The sequence below is a fragment of the Nilaparvata lugens genome, chromosome 3, assembly GCF_014356525.2.
Source record: "Nilaparvata lugens isolate BPH chromosome 3, ASM1435652v1, whole genome shotgun sequence".
NCBI lineage: Eukaryota > Metazoa > Arthropoda > Insecta > Hemiptera > Delphacidae > Nilaparvata > Nilaparvata lugens.
In genome coordinates this window covers 35412006-35431492 of record NC_052506.1, presented here as the reverse complement: position 1 = coordinate 35431492, position 19487 = coordinate 35412006, and the positions used below count along the sequence as shown (strand labels likewise).

At 35.1% G+C, this 19487-nt stretch overlaps 1 protein-coding gene across 1 annotated transcript; it reads right to left on the bottom strand.

Annotated features, from left to right (window-relative positions):
* Positions 1 to 1075: 1075 nt before the first annotated feature.
* LOC111046042 (G patch domain-containing protein 4) lies at positions 1076 to 14005 on the bottom strand. Its single transcript, XM_022331528.2, has 4 exons — positions 13790 to 14005; positions 8282 to 8445; positions 2350 to 2411; positions 1076 to 1250 (listed from the first exon to the last, which is right to left on the bottom strand). The coding sequence occupies exons 1-4, from the start codon at positions 13968 to 13970 to the stop codon at positions 1169 to 1171; spliced, it is 489 nt and encodes a 162-aa protein (XP_022187220.2). The 5' UTR covers positions 13971 to 14005; the 3' UTR covers positions 1076 to 1168.
* Positions 14006 to 19487: the final 5482 nt, after the last annotated feature.

The following is a 19487-nucleotide window of genomic DNA, read 5'->3' as shown; positions in this document are numbered from 1 at the left end:
TGTCAATGCCTTCTATATACGGTAGCTTATACGGGTTTATTGATGTAATATTGACTGTTCATTCTCGTTATTTTTATATGAATTATATTTCATAATGAATTCACATAATTAAGATGAAATATTTTGTTAATTAATTATAAATTCTACATTGTCGAAAGACGATCTGGCAACAGAGCAAAGCGAGAAAGAGATAGCGCTAACCGCTTTGTTGAATGAAAGGCAAGGATAGCAATACCATTGCTAATCAAACACTGCCATTATAACGTGGACCTCACAATAGTATGGATATTTTATGATCCAGCCTCGTTGCAACGTTTAATGTCTAGGTTTAGTCGGCTCGAGTCGAAAGTAGTCCAAGGAAATCAATCTTGAAATAGATAAACTAGAAGCATTGAAAATAATTTCCAATATAGTGATATTTACGTTATGAAGTCAGAAATAATAGGAAGGCTTTGTTGCCACTTTCCCTTTCCCACCGCCCTTTCTACGGTAGATAGCTTGTCATTCAACTTATCTGATATTAATTGTTAATTCGTTCTGATAATAATCATTTTTTTATTGCGGATGATGACCACATGAGCATTTAGCTGATGCGTGGGTGATTTTATGAGATGATCGAACGTCCATGCCTACAGCGGGATTGGTGCCCACGACCAGGTAGCGCTAGCAGACTGAAGGGTTCAACGCTGTCTCGGCTATCCTGGCAATTATATCTCAAATATATTTCAATCATTTGTCAAGAAAATATGCTTCATGATTAAATTATAATTTTTTATAATTGATATGAAATATTTTGGTAATTCATAATATTTCCACATAAGCTACAAACAATTAAACAACGGTGTGGTGTTTGAAAAGGGTAGAGCTATAAGCTGTATTTGCTTTAAAAGTTGAGCAAATGCTCTAGTTTATTCATACAGTTTTGAGTAAAAGCTTTTACTCTTGAGCAAATGCTCAAACTATTTTTTGATGAGCATGAGTAAAAGGTTTTGCTCACGTTTATTCATAGAAAATGAAGCAAATTCTCCATATTTTAGAAGTATAAGCAAATGCTCAACTTCATTCATATGGCCCATTTACTTGTTAGCAGGTTTTTCTTTGTTATCAAAGTTCTAACAGGTTATTCACATTTTAATACTTCTTAACAACAAAATAATTCCAGAATATATTAGCTGGTTTTTTCTGAGTATTCCTTATTTTTCTTTGTTTTCTTCTGCTTCTTATTTTTCTGTACACCATTCGAATTATTCCTGCAAAAAACACATTTTAATTAAATAAGAGGGAAAAATCTCTATCATCAACATTTTATACTAGTATCAACTTGATAGAGATAGAGGTTACCAAAAACACATCGCGGTGTAGTTGAATAATGGTAATAGCATGTGCACTTATCCTGTGATGTTGCTTGATGCTTTGTAATAGATGTTTACGGTAATAAATAAATCTTGAGAAGAGATTAATTAATTTATTCTGTTATCTTTTTTTCTAAATGAGCCAATTACTATTTACTTAAAATGGAATGAATATAGTCACTCATAATGATTTCGAGATACTTCCTAATTGGAAGCTTTTATTCATTATAAGAAAAAGCACGGAAACCAAAACCAAAGGTTTATTCTCTCCAACTCAATAATAGATGATAATGTTAAAATATATGTGCAACTGTTTAGGATGAGGATGAGTAATGTAGTCCAGTCAATATAGACATAAAAAACGGGGTGTGCTTGCAATTTATATTGTAGCTCTGATTTTTCAATATATTATTTGGATACATGAGAGGAGTTCAGAACCAATTTCTTCATGCAAAATTTCCTTGCTAAGTTAACTTATTAAAAATTTCTTTGCTAACGAAGTTAGAAATGAAGTGCATCTAACGGGTGATTCTCATAGAACATAATCTCATGAAACTTATGTCATTGTGCGAAATATCAATGTGAGGACAATGTAGTTGATGATGATTGAAGCTGAAAATAAGGTGTTTTTCACAATACAAGGAGCATTGTTGTCAGGTGTAACTGGAAATCTATATGAGATAGAGAATTTCATAATCTAAAGAAAAGTCGAGAGCAAATTTTTCTGTTCGATTACTGGATTTGGCAGAAATGGCTGAAATTGGGAAATGATCCGAAAATACGATGTTTTTGGGCCATCATGTATCTAGCACAAGGAATTTTTGCATCAAGAAACTGGTTCTGGACTTCTCTCATGTATCCAAATAATATATTAAAAAATCATAACTACAATATAAATATTACAAGCACCGATGTAGTGACTGAACTAATGAGGAAAGGAATAATGATGGTGGAGAATTCATAACACTGTCAAATTAGCTTGCATAATAGTGTTTACCTTTCATTTGATGATTTTCGTTTACGAGGTTTCAATGTTTCGTCATTCTTAGGATCTTCTACCTGTCAATAAACAAAAAACATACATAATGGTTTTCAAACTGCTTGGATTATTGTTATAAAATGGAATTTTATTGAGTGTTCTCATCACATGATAAAGTAACTTCATCTTCAAACCCCTCATTCATTCATTTGAAATTATTTAAAAAAAAACTAAAAGCCGCCCTTTTGTGAAAGTTTTTTCTAAGGAGATTAATAGTTGATGATCAGCTCCATAGAGAGACCACACTTTACCCATGTCTTCATTTGTTATTTTTACACTGTGGCCCATACACCAGAATAATAAATTTAGCACAAATCATTCAACATTATTCTGTATAATATGCTACTCTTCCTTGGTTCTCCATTTCCAGAGGATTATCCGCAAGTTAGTTAATTCGAGAATTTTTTCCGACCAACCAAATATTGCTGCTTGCTCATCACGATGGTGATGATGGTGACTGATCGTGATGGCAGTGGATCGTAATGATGAATCGATTTTTCAATTGTGAGGTTTTTGGGGGTGATAATGCACTAATGTGTGAGGGATTGTGTCATTCATGGTTTCATATAAAGTGTATCAACGTCTCAACACATAATTATAAAAAAATCAAGAGTTAGAAGATATTGTTCGATGGTTTTGTGAGACGTGCCGTGCTGCTGTGACGTCACTGGTGAATAAGCAGGTAGGAGTTGGGTTAGGTTAAACGGTGTACACACGTACGTTTGCCTCGGGTGAGCATACGTGTATGGGCTTGCATTCGCACGTGTGGACACTGTTCGCTGAGGCATGTGGGCGAACCGGAACCCTGTCGGTATTTTGGCGTGCTCAAAGGCGCCTCGGGCGAGCATTGAATGTACGTGTGGACGCGATTTTGCCATACGGGTGAGGCAAAACGTAAACATTGAAGGCGTCATAACCTAATTCCAATGAATTAGGTTAATGAATGACAAATCAAATTGTGATCCAATAACTAATTGTAAATTGTAGGATTTTTGTAATTTTGTAGGATATGTGGATTGTCAAATATTAAAATAGAAACATGCAAGGAGTATATAATTCGTATCATGATTAACAAATTTAGAACTGCATAATTTAAGTGAAAAAAGCTTCTCTACAGGGTTCCTACAAGAAAGTATAGCTCAAATATTATTTTACTGTGGCTATCAAATCATCTTGTGTTTGTTTCATGTTATCAATCAGAGTTGTTAATTAAAATTGTAATCTTCAATATGATATTATACGTTTTAGATAGCTAGGCTATCTATAGAGAGATTTATTCAAACTTTGAACTAGTATTCCCTTGAAGGTAAATCTTGAAGCTAATCTTTTGGAGAATCTTGTTTTGTCATGTGTATGAGCAGAGTTAGTTTAAAATGGGCAGCAATTAAGTATTTGATTCAATTTATGGCTAATTTCCTTAAAGAAGACTGTCAATTTTGTGAGACAGTGTTAAGTGCTTTGATTAGGTCATCAAAACTTCTGGAATTATTGTAGAATTTTGCTTTTTTTGAGATTCAGAATAGATATTGGAAACCAACAAATGAATCGCCTAATGCCAAGAATCTCAAAGTTAGAGCCAATCGTTCTTGTGGAGTTATTGCTTCCCTCATGATGATATCATTTTTTGTTTAGATAACTAGTTGAATTAGATTCAGTATATTAACAAGATAATGTTTTGACAACCTAAGAAAGTTTGAATTGTCAATATTATGTCATGTAGCAATTTATTTCCTTACTTCAACCTACAATCGTTCAACCCACCAACATCATTTGTCAAGTTTTATTTTTGATTTTATTATATAAGTCATTGAAATAAAATGATACTGCTGCAATTTGTGATAACTATCTTCAATGATGGAATGACGCCATTGTTGTCATGATGTGGAAAATCTACATCTACCATGTCTTCGTGTCGTCTGCAAATCAGATAGCTTTTTGAATGCCGAGGCATACGTGGATCGCGTCCACAAGGACGTACAGTGAATGTTGAGGCATATGTACATACGATTGTTCGCGCGAATCTGTACGGACGTGTGTACAAGGCTTTAAACTCACACTTACGCGAATCTAGAAGAGGCTGCGACTCTAGTCTCTTCTCGACGCAGCATGTGTTTTCAAATGGTGACACTCACTCTAGTCTCCGCGACTGTGAAACTGAGTCGAACAGCGACTCGACATGTTGGTCGAGAAGTGACTAGAGTTGCGTAGTACAATGTATTTTTTAATAAAAGTGAAGTTGTTTTATGAAAGTGTTTATCATTCAAGATAAGACAATAATAAGAATTAGATAAGATAATATTATTATTAAATATATTCATAATTATCATTATAAAATTTGTTACATGCGCAGTAGTGACGAATTGAGTACCGTATCATATTTTTAATAATGTGAGGTTGAAATGGAGTAGCATGGAACTGAGTAGTGACAATGGGCAAGAAAGTCGTAAGGTCGAGAGACTAGAGTATCTTCGACTGGAGTCGTACGATTTGAGTCCAGGGGCCTGTTTCACGAAGGTACAAGTAGGTTACAAGTCTTGTTAGTTGCCAACCATGGTTTTGGAGAACAGCTGATTACAAGCGTTTCACAAAATCAGAATTGTAAACTTGTAGTTACAATGAATTTCTACAAGTTTACAAGTGATTTGCTTGTTACTAACAAGTGTTTCACAAAGATTTTTATTGTAGCTAACAATTTTTGTCAAAATTACTTGTTCGTAACTATGAAATTTCTACCGAAGTGGAAAGCTATGTAAAGGATTTACAAGTGATCATTAAAATGATTTTAAATATTCAATAAATATTTCTAATAATCAAAAATGCCCTATATTCCTCTATAATTCATTATTTTGGAAATATATGCGTTAGGAAATTAAATTTAAAAAATAGTTTTTAATGTGTTACCTCATAGGTTATGTGTACTATAGTATATATAGTATGTGTACACAGTATATATAGTATACATTATATATATACAGAGTACATATACTGTGTAGGATACAAATTCAGCAATCAATGAAGTAGACTGTGAAAAAACATTATATTGCTTTCAAATATTTTCAAAGTAATTATTGAAAAGTACAAGTTACCTTTATAAAGGATGAAAAAAGGAAATTATCATGAAAATAGGTTATGTTTAGTATTGAAGTACATGTAGACTTGTAAAATTGTAAACTTGTAGATCATAAATTTTTGTGAAACGTGAGTACTTGTAAACTTGTAACTACAAGTACTTGTCCGTAACCATGGTTGGTAACAATACTTGTACCTTTGTGAAATAGGCCCCAGATAGTGTGAGTTGATGGGTGATCTACGTGTGCTGGGAGTGACAAACTGGCGGCGGAGAGCACAAGATAGAGATACGTGGAGGCGTCATGTTGAGGAGGCCAAAGTTCATCATGGATGAACTGTATAGCCGGATAAAGTAAAAAGTGTGAGTTTTAGTCTGTACAGATAGCAAACGTGAATAATCTTAAACAATTGTGAACAGAGATCAGTAAAGTTTTGTGCTTGATAAACTTGAAATAATTAATAAAAACTATACTGAGTTGACCCAACGTACTGATATATTTAATAATAGGAACCCAGTCTTACGAGTTGATGATTCTCAAACAGTTGGGAAATGTACTAGTTCAGAAGTCAAAAGACTAGTGGATAAAATTGAGGTAAGAAAACCAATCTTGCGAGCTGCTAATCCTAAGACTTCTAAAAAACAGTTGCAATCGGTAATGAACTATAGTGCTGCGGTAGCAAGAACTTGGCCTGTAAAAAGGTTCGAAGAATACGTGTTCAAAATTTGAAGCTGATTATTCAATTCTTTCTCAAGTTATTGTAGAACATACAATCAGACAACGGACACCGACTTTGACCCTAAGTGAGTCAAAGGTGAGAACTCGCTAACGCTCGTTCAATTATTATAGTGATAATACTCCAGCAGTTGATTAAATGCAATTTCTAATAAATCTCCCATATCACAAATGCATTATACTTTCTTATTTAGTTGTTCTACGACTGTTTATCTTATTTTTTTCAAAATCTTCTCGAGTCGAGAAAACTTGAACATTGAAGTTTTGTCGATCCAAAACTTGAATTCAAGAAAACTAGAAGATGGGTTTACATTGATATAGTGAATTCAAGTTTCTTCTTTTTTAGTTTGAAGTTCCCTTGAATTCAAAGAAACCGATAAAAATTAAAGTTTCCTAGAATTCAAGGAAACTTGACTAATGTAAACCCTACTTTAGGAATTTGAAAGTTGTGGACTGCATGCTATGTATTTTGTACTAAATTGTATGCTGAAGACTGGCAATTTACAAAATGTTGTTTGACCCAAACATCCCAACTGCAAGCAGCTGATTGCAATGAGAAAGGCTGCCATGCAACACTGCTTGGATTATTAGAGACAGGGTTGTCATTCTCACCGATGATAATCATGTGACTTGCAGTCGCTGAATTTTTCAAGAGATCTCATGTTTTTGTTGGTCCCAGCAATTGATAGCACTAGTGACCCCCTGGGTTGGAGAACCCAGTATTGTAATCTTTGAAACCCCCAAATTTCAATTATAGTTGGTAAAAATTATGGAAACAGCTAAATATTTATTTTACAATAATTATTTGACAGTAGGTTCCATTGGGGATACTATTTGAAATGTAAAATTACTCTGTCGCTTCAACATCTTTGTCCCTCATATGAATTCAAATTCTTTTTTTTTTTCATGAGAAGGTGGTCATGCTATACGGATTTCGATACAGAGTTCCAAGAGAAAATGAATGGCGAAAACCGCACATTGATATCTCAACCCGTATCAATTTGTTGATGTAAATAAAAGTTTTAAATTATGTTGTACGAGTATATTAACCAGCTGAAATCATGTGTCAGCGCATGAAGGACTGTGTGATAGCTCCCAAATAGGCTCAGCTGATGTTATCAATGAATGGAAAAACTGTTAGTAATTGCATGTAATGAATTCTAAATACTAAATAATAAATCACAACAGCTTCTTTCCTTATAAACTTTCAATGTCAGTTTTATATCCTAAAAAAGACGAAGGAGTGAGTCAATTTTGTTGCCCAACGAACTTGACCTGTAAAAAGGTTCGAAGAATAAGTGTTCAAAATTTGAAGCTGATTGATCAACTCTTTCTAAAGTTATTGTAGAACATACAAACATACGGACAACGACTTTGACCTGAGTAAGTCAAAAGTGAGAAATCGCTAACGCTCGTTCAATAAAAATGGAGGCACACCATTCGGCCGCTCTCCTTCACTATGAAACTTTCTCGCTTTTACCATCCACTTATCTTTTGAAACAAAAGTTCCTATAATGTCGAAAATATCATGTTTTCTGCTCAAAATGTCTCGACATTGACAAACATTAATTGAAAATAATTATAGGTTGCATTTTAGGTTGGAGACATTTTGGGTTAATATAAAATTCCAACTTATTACGACATAGTGATATCAGAAAAAAAACATTTTTGCAATGTTTTCATCAATTTCCTTTTCATCCTTAAACCCTGGAACATTTTTAGCACTACTGGAATATCAGGGATGATATTCTAAATGCTTGGAAATGCGGTTAAACTGGACATTTGAGAATGTTGCAGTTTTAAAAAGCTTGGCAACGTTAGCTACAGCTAAGTCATAGAAGTATCTGTGTACGTATGCATAAGTGCAGTGAAAGTATTATTCTTTTGATTTCAAATGGAATTATTACTACGCAGCCCAGCCAAACGAGTATGAAAAGTCCTAGAAGAACTCAGGGAATGATAATTTTCACTGTCACTGATATGATATTAATACTGTAAATTAATATTGATGTATCTCGTCAAACATGTAGCTATAAATCAGTATCATTATCATCAACAAAGTAAGTATAATTTGTGATTTAACTCACCTCTGACGGTGTATAGCTGGTAACATTTTTTGCAGCTTCATCGTAGATTCTGACCCACCATGAGTCAGTATCTACTTCACTGTAACCAATCCCTTGACGCGACATTTGTGAGTTTAATTTGATAGCACTTTTTACACCATCCTCGTTTTTACCAAGACCTCGTCCTAGAAAAGTTTTAATTAAGTAGGTCTACTCAACTTTATGGAACAATGAGTAAAGGATATTAAGTCTTTATCAGGACTCATATTTATTCTCATTCAATATTTTACAATCATTACGATATACTTAAATTTGTCAATTTTTCAATTGGATTTGAGATGAAGATGAAGGATTTATCACGATGTATGAAAATAGCATCCTTAAAAAGGTGTAATTTTTCAATCTCATCTACACTCAAGTTTTCATGTAGTCCTGATTGATTTTTAATAATAAAAATAAATTGTACTTATGATAGTATAGCAATAGTTTGCCGAGTTTTCTATAAACTATACCTATTGTAATTCTGACTGTCTAGCAAAATGTACAATACAAATTTATCAAATTCTGAGTATTGCTAAAAATGATAATAATTGATGATGATAATAGGGAGGTGAATAGTCACAAAGTTATATTGTGAATTCACAAAGATTTAAAACTTCTTAGATGTAACTATTTGCTTGTATTTGCCCTAAAAATTGGATACAAATAATATGAAAAGTGAAGTATCATAACCTACTTTTGAACCCGTATAATACAACGACAAAATTTGTTTTATCGAAACTGAAGTTTGAGCATAAATATTTCTTAAAACTACAAATATTTCTACTACTACTACAAAACTACAACTTTAAATGTGATTAAATTATTAAATATAAATTTATACGATTTGAAAAATTAATGCTGAAAACAAGTAGGTACTTAAGACTTGTTTACCTGTAAATTTACATTTGACATAGCCTAATTGATGCTCTTTATATTTTAAATATTTGACAACTGTTAACTTACATGCATATCATTGACCACTTTTCAAGATACAACTAATTAATAGGAAATCTTCAAGGAACTTAATTTCTTTGTAGGCTATCATTGACTGTAGATTGACCGATTCTCAACAAAAGACAAGCTTTAGAATATTCCACTAATTGTATTAACTCTTACAAGATGTAGAATAAACAACCTACAACGTCACAGAAAACTAAAAAAACAAAGCCTACAACTAGCACTGCCAAAAATACTGATGAAATAGGTACTCGACACCACTCCATGTGTAGTATCTGCAAACTCATAGTGCATGATGAGGATAGGGCAGTGGCCTGTGAATGTGATAGTAACAAATGGTACCACATAAATTGTGTAGACGTTACTGACGAACATTATAACTTGATGATGAAAGGAGAATTCAATGAACAAACATGGATGTGTGAAAACTGTACAACACTAATTACTGACGAAGCCATCCTAATTTCATCAATGTTGAATGACTCTGCAGCTCACACAAACTCTGTATCTGCAACTAATACATGTATGCGCCATAACCCAACACCAAGAAACATAACTAGGACAAGTCATACTGACCATTATGATAAAATAATTAAACTTCTACTTGAGGATATAAAAGAACTTAAAGACGAAATCCAATTGTGAAAAACGGATAGAAATAGACTCTCAGATGCATTGGCGAGGAAGACTGATGTTATTTATAGGCTAGAAAATGTAATTTTCGACTTCACGCAGGGCATCTACCCTGAGCCAACATGCCCCATCAGGAGAAAGGCAGAGGAGGATACAAGAAGGTTGGTGAATGACATCGAGGGCGGTGGGGGGGGAGCAGGAGAGGGCGGCCGGGGACACACGGATGCCAACAGCCCATCTGTTAAAACAAAGACTGTACCGCCAGTTGCAAAACAGCCAAGCAGGGAAATAGATGAGGAGCTGCTGCCAGCGAACCGAGGGGGGGAGGTGAGTGGGGGTGAAGCGCAGAACGGCAGGACAATGATAGTGGGTGATTCCTTACTAAAGCATGCCACAAGTATAATACAGGATAAGAGCAAACAGGCCATAAATGTGGAAATCATCCCAGGTGGGAAAATTCAAGATATTAGTAGATACTTAAAAAACAGAACCACACTACCTCCAAAGGTACTAATCAACATTGGCTCAAACAATCTACCTAGGTCAAAAACACCAAACCACGTAATGCGCCCTGTTTGGCTCACAATTGAAGCAAATATCAAGCGCTTCCCACACACCAAGTGGTACGTGGCATCTATACCGACTCGGAAGGATGTAAATGAGGAGTTTATCACTGAGACAAACAAGGCATTGAACTTCATGTGCGAGCAACTGAGGGTAACATTTGTAGACAATTCAAACTGTCTTAACAAACACCATTTAGGATGGGACGGACTACATCTGACTGGAGAGGGATCTAGGATTTTGGCTGAGAGGCTGATGGAGGCACTGACCAGGGACGGGGAGAACAGCAACAAGAAATTCCCAAACGAGGAGTTGGCCTCACCTCTTCACGAAACATAGAAAATCGCCTCACTAAAACAACTACAACACAGCAATCAGAAACCAAAACTAATAAAGCAAAAGAAATCCAAACAAAACAAAGCCTCCTTTGTCATAGAAAAAACAAACTATTTACAATCTACCACCTTAACATCCAAAGATGCCTACAAGGAAAAATAGATCGACTTACAATAGAGCTAAATCAATTTTCCCCAGATATAGTAATCCTGTCTGAGCACGGCCTCAAACAGGAAGAACTACAACTAACAAAACTCATAACAAACTCTAATACTACTCTAACAAACTCTAAACTCGAGATACTAATATTAACATACTTAACACTGACAAACAAAACTACAAAGATCTGAGAAACATGCTCACACAGCATGGATGCTCTATATACGACATACCGGCTACAAGAATAAGAATGTCATCAATGACAAGCATTGATGGTTGCTACCACAACCTGTCAACTGATCTTATCAAATGCACAGCTTACCCAACCAAATATCAGATCATCATACACTGTTCTGTGAAATCCACTCAACTTCCAATACCAAATCTACAATGTATAGATATGCCAGGAATTACTCACTACAAAACCTAGAATCATTGAAATCGGAATTAGCACAAATAAGCTGGAGTACAATAACTGAATTTGCACAGGTTGACTCAAAGTATAACAATTTCACTAAAATACTGCGACTTCATATGGATCACATAATGCCTAGAGAGCCCAAGAAAATCAGTAATTTTCTAAAAACAACATTCTGGGATAACAACACCATTATTTTAAAAAGAAGACTAGCCAATGCTCAAAATAGATACATGCTTACTGGATCTGCAACAGACAAGGAACACTACAACAATCTGAAAAAGCTATATCATTTGGAAGTGATGAATAAAAAAAGACACATTTGAAAAGTAAATTAGAATGCTCTAATAATAGAACTCATACGTTTTGGAGAATAATAGATAATGAAAGAAACAACCAATGTACAGGAAAACAGGAAAATCTTTGCCTGATAACAGATAAAAAGAGAATAACAGACCCCTACCAAATCAGTAACTTTTTAAACACATACTTCACCCAGGAAAACACTACCGCAACCAACGAAATAATACCTCACAACCCAGGAAATAAATTTGATATACCAGCACTCTGCGAATTCAGGAAAATTACTAAAAAAGAACTGGACCATCTACTTGCAAGACTTAAATTCAACAACTCTGCTGGCCACGATGACATCACGGGTAAAATTCTAAAGTACTGTGGGGAAGAACTAACTATGCCACTACTGGACATAGTAAATTCGTCTATGGAACAGGCTGCATTCCCAAAAAAACTCAAAATCGCCAAAATTTACCCAAAATTTAAAAGTGGAAATAAAAATGATGCAAAGAATTATAGACCAATTGCTAATCTTCCAGTGACATCTAAGATCATAGAGCGGGCAATATACAACCAACTGATGACTCACCTTGAAAGCAACAAATTACTGACTGAGACAACATGGATTCAGGAGGGGCCTTAGCACTACTACAGCTATATCAGAACTATGCAACGACATAAATAGCATATGGGAAACGCACAAAACAGCCACTGGACTCTTCATAGACCTGCAAAAAGCGTTCGACTCCATAGACTGGAACATCTTAAAATTAAAATTGAAAAAGTTGAGAATTGAGGGTAAAGCACTTGAATGGATCGAGAACAACCTATCAGAAAGACTACAGTATGTAGAGATTGACCACCATAACAACAACTTCACCACTACCTACAAATCTTCGCTTCGCCCAGTGACCAGAGGTGTACCCCAGGGATCCATTTATACTGGACCCTCTACTCTTCCTGGTGTACATAAATGATTTTCCAAAGGAACTACAGAGTGAGGAAAAATGCATCTTATTTGCGGATGACACCACAATACTTATCCCATCTGAGAATACCACACCAATAACAAATATAATTGAACCGGCAATAGAGGAAGTAACCACAATATGCAATAGACTACATCTAACTATGAACAAAAACAAAACAGTCCACATCAAATTCACACCTACAGGAAATGGCGCAGAAACGGAACATATAGATGACAAAAAGCTCCACAAAATTCCTTGGCATACTAATAGACAGCCACCTGACATGGCAGCACCATATAGACCACCTTAGTGAGAAATTATCCTCAGCAGCCTATGTGATCCCAAGAATACGACACATCTCAGATGAAGGCACTGCCTTTATTGCATATCACTCACTATTTGCATCGCACCTTCGTTATGGCATTGCGGCTTGGGGTTCAACAGCACAAACAAACCTTGAAAGAATACTGAGAATCAAAAAAAAGAGCAATAAGAACGGTACTAAGAGATGATAGGATTGAGCACTGCAGAGACCTATTCAAGAGCAGCAAAATTCTGACAGTCATATCGCTCTACATTTTGGAATCAATAGTGCAAGCAAGGAACACAAATCCCACTCTAAGATCGGATCTTCACAGCTACAACCTGCGAAACCAACACAACCTAAACCTACCTCAACACCGACTAGGAAAATATAGCAAATCCCCAACATATGCAGGGTCTTTTTTCTACAACCTGCTACCTGAAATCAATCACAGGAAATAGAGTTTTCGTAAAGCAGCTCAGAGGATATTTGACTGACCGGCCATACTACTACATACATGAATATGAAGATGAACATACATACATACACAGGAGATAATCCTTAAAATATGACGACTCCTACAGCCACAGGACTGCTGGGAAGACGGTTAAAGTAAAAGTAAAAAGTAAGTACAGACTAAATCAAAATTTGGGTCGGAAACAGTTTTTAGATGTAATATGTCGGTCCTTGGTCAATTATTTTTATAAATTTTATGTATTATTAAATCCAAGAAAATAAAAATAATGCTATAATTAAATTTATTCTACACTATATTTTATTTAAAGCAACATGTTGAACATGCATAACCTCTTTTATCTGTCAAAGTGGAAGTAAAGAAAAACTGATACCTTGAGACCAACCCATTTTCAGCATCATTGTTTCAGCTTTATCCATCTTTTGATTAATAAGATTTGCTTCCAATGAGAATTTACATAATTCTTTCAGCGGACAAGAGAATTTAGTCAAAATACAAGATTTAACAGTCAGTAAGTCATGTTCATAACATAACCTAAAAGTATAAAGAACCATAGCCACGTCATGGCTATCTGATCCCAACACATCACTATAATACGCATGCGCAGGTAACGTTTCTATTCAATTAGCTCTTTGAAATTACTTTTCTGTGATGACTAATAACGGTTACAAACCACTGTGATTGGACTTTTTTTACTTTCCTTGCCCTATTACCATAAGTAAGGAAAGTATTCCTTTCCGGAAAAAATTAAGGTACCCCAATTTCTAAATTTCTATACGTTTCAAGGTCCCCTGAGTCCAAAAAAGTGGTTTTTGGGCATTGGTCTGTATGAGTGTATGTGCGTCTGTGTACACGATATCTCCCAATTAACGGAATGACTTGAAATTTGGAACTTAAGGTCCTTTCCCTATGAGGATCAGACAAGAACAATTTCGATCAAATGCAATTCAAGATGGCGGCTAAAATGGCGAAAATGTTGTCAAAAACAGGGTTTTTTGCGATTTTGTCGAAAACGGCGCCAACGATTTCGATCAAATTTATACCTTAAATAGTCTCATTGCTAAGCTCCATCAACTTCCACAAGTCCCATATCTGTAAAAATCTCAGGAGCTCCGCCCCATCAATGCAAAGTGTGATTTTAGATTCTTAATTATCAGGCTTCAGATACAATTTAAACCAAAAATTTCAAGAGGAAAAGATTGAGTATAAAAATCTCTACAATTAATGTTCAGTGATGTTTCCACCTAAAATTGAAAATAAGCTCGAAATTCGAGAGAATGTGTTTATTCAATAATGCAAACTGTTGGCAACTGTTGATTCTATTAAATTATTCACTATCAAGAGATAGCAGACTTCGTGTGACTCCAGTATTATTGTCCTGTCACCAGCTGGCAGATCTTTAAATAGTAGACTTGAGATGAGTGTGTACACTTGCGTCAGGTGATAAATTTTCATAACGGTAAGGAAAGTTGTGTGAGTGCGCCACACCAGATTTTTATAATTAATATCAACATTATTGCCATGAGAAGCAAACACCTATAATATATAAATAACAGGCCATGCATATGCATTCATAGGCCAATAAGGTTAAAAAAAAATTTTACACTCAATATGTTAAATACTAATAGAATCTAGTAAGTTCTGGAGCCACTGACTTGCCTCTTCTCCAGCATCATGAACTTCGGTCAGCCCTCCATGATAGGAGTGTTGTGTACACTCAGATATTGAAATTTATTCATAACACTGACAATTTACAAACAAAAGTAAATGAACTTAACAAATCAGTACAATAATTTTCAAAAAATAAAAAACTAAAATACATAATAAAATATCATCTTCTAATTCTATTTATATAAATGAAAATAATTAAAAACTAACAAAAACATTAAGTAGCGTCAGAGTTATGATTAAGGTACAGGTACTTCATAAGCTATTAGCTGAGTTGGAGTTACCTACTCTGAAATTTAAACTATTTGACCTTTGCAAGAGACAGAAGCCTCGAAAAAAAAATTTAACAGAAAATCTTTGTCTATTCACAGAAAATCAATTGAAAGGAGTGAACATTACAGAAGTTATTTATAAAAACCAAAAAGTATAATACAATCCTAGGAAAATAAATAAAGAAGAATTTGAGGACATATACATTTATATATTAATATATGAACTAAAGTCATAATATATTAATGAAAAAAAAATAAATAAAAATCCTGAGACAGAAAAATTGTTAGAACCCTGGGAAGCAATAGTAGAAATTCTCAAAAGAATGTAAAAGAAAGAATTCACGTGAAAAAAACTCCTCAATCTCATCAAAATCAAAATTGAATAAAAAGTGTTTCAATTTCTTCAAAAATGTTATCAGTGAGCCCGTGGATGTAATATGTAGAGGTAACTTATTAAAGGAATTTGGAGCACTGTAATCGTAAAACCGTTTGAAGGCTTCACATGTAGGGTTTGCAAGAACAACCAAATTTCTGTCTCTCAATCTGTTTGAGAAAACTAAGGCATTCCCTGTAATCTGACCACTTCTTAAAAAGAATATTCTCTGAAGACCCTGAAAATATATAAATGCCTTAAAGGCAATATATCCAAGGCCTGGAAGTAGGGAAATGAATGAGCTCTCCTATGTAATGATGTCATCATTCTATTCAATCTTTTTTGTGCAATAAGTATAGAGTTTAAATTTGTTTTATATGCACCCCCCAACAGCTTAGCCCATATTGCAGCTTGCTATTTGCAATAGCGAAATAAACAGATCTCAGAATTTTTCTAGGGCAAATGAATTTCAATAAATAAAATTTACGAAGCATCATATTCATGTGCTTCTTGAGTGATTGGATGTGAACCTTCCAATTGCAGTTCTCATCAAGCTCTAAACCAAGATATTTGATATTTTGCACTTGATCTATCTTTACACAAGATGTACAGAATTCATTATGATTAGATAGGCAGACACCACACTTGAATAGTACGGGAACCTGCAGGATGGGCTTTGATCTCAAAGAGAAACGAACAAATTTGGTTTTAGTACTCAGAGCCAACCTATGCACTGAGAACCAAATTTTTATCCAATCTAAGTCACTTTGCATCTTAGAAGTTGCCGTATCAATTTCTTTTCCTCAATATAGCAGAGCCGTATCATCCGCAAAACAAGTGACTGTTCCACTCAGATTACTTGCGCATAATTTTTTTATATACACCAGGAATAAAATTGATCCCAATACCGAGCCCTAGGGTACCCCACATGGGATGGTCAAATAAGAGCTCAGAACATTGTCAACCCGAACACACTGGCTTCTGCCCACCAAGAAACTTTTGAATCAATTTAAAGCAATGCCTCTTATTCCAGCCTCCCTCAATCTATGCAAAAGAATGTTATGGTCCACAGAGTCAAAAGCTTTAGTTATATCAATGAACAGGCCCAAGACATTTAAGTTTTTGTTTAGCCCATTGAAAATTCTTGAACAGAAAGATAACAATGCATCCTCTGTACATTTCTTCTCAATAAAGCCATATTGGTTCTCACTCAGAAAATTATTTAAATTGAAGAATTTTTGAATTCTTGCTTTAACTATTTTTTCTATAATTTTCGAGAACACAGATAATAGTGAAATAGGCCTATAATTATTTAAATCCATGCGATCACCTTTTTTAAATAATGGGATGACTACCGCCCTCTTCAAGCATGCGGGAAATTCACCACTTTCAAAACTTAGATTGATCAAATGAGCTAGCACAGGACTTATGAATTCACTGAAAAGTTTAACGATAAACGCTGATATACCATCAATTCCAGATGCTTTATTTTGATTCAATTGAGAAATTATTCGTTTCACAAGTTGGGAAAAAGAAAAAGGAGTTTTGCACAGAAAGTGGAGGAAACATTTTATTAAAATCAGAAGGGTTCATATTGCTTGAGTCATCGATTTGATCGATAAGCTTTTCTACAATTGCGACGAAAAATTTATTAAACTCCTCAGCTACTTCAAGCGGTTGCTGAACAGTCAAATGCGGATTGTCAAATGTCCTAATTGAATATTAGGTGATTCATTGATTGAATTTGTCCACATTGGCACAGAGGATCAGAGGTGGATCCCCATGCTGTCATCAGCTCAGCACACCTTCCCACCTGCGTCCTGAACCGGTTAAGGCCACACCACTCTCTACGTCTCAGCTGGGTGCCAGGGACAATATCATTAGGGTCATCCACAAGACCTTTGTTTCTAACCTCTCCCTGCAACCATCTCAGTCTCCATAACTCCTCACTTCTTATTTCTTCCTGCTCATCAAGTCTCAAGTATCTTCTTGACTTGAGGCGCCTTGGTGGAGGGTTAGCCAAATCTCTCAAGACTGGGAGATCCTCATGAATGTGTTCAACTGGGAAATGAACTTGTTCTTCTTCTCAAGCCTTCTGAGATCTGGAGGCATGATGTTACTAAGCACAGGCAACCACTCAGTCTCTGTTGGTCTCAATGTTCCACTAATCTTCCTCATATTTTCATTGGAAACTGTATCAATTTTCTCAACATGTCTGCTGCGAGCCCAGACAGAAGAGCAGTACTCCCCTGTGCTGTATAGAGGTGCAAGACTTGATGTTCGAAGGGCATTCATGTCACAACCCAGGTTGTTCCCGCAAGTTTGCTGATAATATTTAGCCTTGCCTTCGGTTTATCTCTCAACCCCTGCAGATGTTGTCGATATGTGAGGGATCTATCAAGTCTGACTCCTAGGTAACGGGGAGCTTCCTGATGATTTATTCTTTTGCCTCATAACCTGAGATCAATTGTATTTTTACATGCTGGTTACTGAGATGGAATATTATTGAGACAGTTTTGGCTTCAAGAACCACTGCTGGAAGTATAAACAAACCCCTGATATTTCCTCACAAATATCTTGTGAAAATTCACATACATTTCACTTTCTGAGTCGCTGGCGGATCCGCACCCCCCGCCTCCTGGGGGGTATTAGCCCAAACACCCCCCCCCCCATACCGGTATGAAAGAGATTGGCTGGATCCGCGCCTGTTCTTGAATCTTGTCGGCACTAGCCGAGCCGACCGTTACCGATTAGTCTGTATCAGTGTACCTTGAATACATTGTATTCTAGGTTCCTTGGTCTGTATGTTAGGTTTTGATGTTATAATGACAGTGAAGAAAGATCAGAACAACGTTGTAGATTCTCTACATTGCCACTGCCATAGGGGGCTAAAGGGGCTCAGGGGGTTAGGTCCCCTCCAGAAATTCTGGTCAACATTTTTTTACATGTATTTATGAAAAATTTTCATTTAATGAGTGATTTTTTAAACTTGTATTTATCTATAGAGATTACAGTTCTATTGTTACAAAGTGAAGCTATTCATTATTTCAGAACTAGTACTAATATAGAGTGAATATTACAAAAATATTTTAGGTCCGTAGGGCCTAGGTACCAAAGAATGTATAGTCATTTTTACATATACCTATTAAAATTCTAAATGCATATATAATAAAACACAAATTCATTTTATTCAATGGAAATAAAAATTTCAATGCAAAAAAACTAATTTTAGTCAAATTTCTGGAAAATCTGAAATTTTGAAGGTTGACCAATCAATAATTCTCATAATATTCTAACCAAGTCGGTAATTGAGAAATAACTGAATATTCATTAATTCTGATAAAAATAAAGATTTTTGCAACCCTGCACTACCTACTTAAAGAAAACTGGTGAATGAATTGAGCCTGAAAGTGTCTTTCGACTTTTTGACGGAAGGAAGAAAAACCATAATATGCTATACCTATAGGCTATCAAAACCATTATTTACGATCAGGAGATGGCGGTTTGAATACTGTACTCTTTTTACTGGAGTACTGCACTCAGGAATGGATTTGTTTTTATCCAGATAAGAGTTTGCTGATAAAATACTTATTTCCGTTGAATAAGTGAAGGATCAAAATATAGTTTAATTGTAATATTCCAATGCCCGTATAGATTCTCGGTTTAAACTAAGAAATGTCAGCTATTCGTATAAATAACTCCAATTTTATTAAGAAATGAAGAACCTGTGATAGTTTGTGAGAATAAAAAAATACATA

Coding starts and splice junctions, on each gene's coding strand:
- LOC111046042 (XM_022331528.2), bottom strand. CDS start 13,970: ATGGTTCTTTATACTTTTAGGTTATGTTATGAACATGACTTACTGACT. Junction 8,446..13,789: donor GAAAATGGGTTGGTCTCAAG/GTATCAGTTTTT, acceptor AAACTTTTCTAG/GACGAGGTCTTGGTAAAAAC. Junction 2,412..8,281: donor CCAGCTATACACCGTCAGAG/GTGAGTTAAATC, acceptor GTTTATTGACAG/GTAGAAGATCCTAAGAATGA.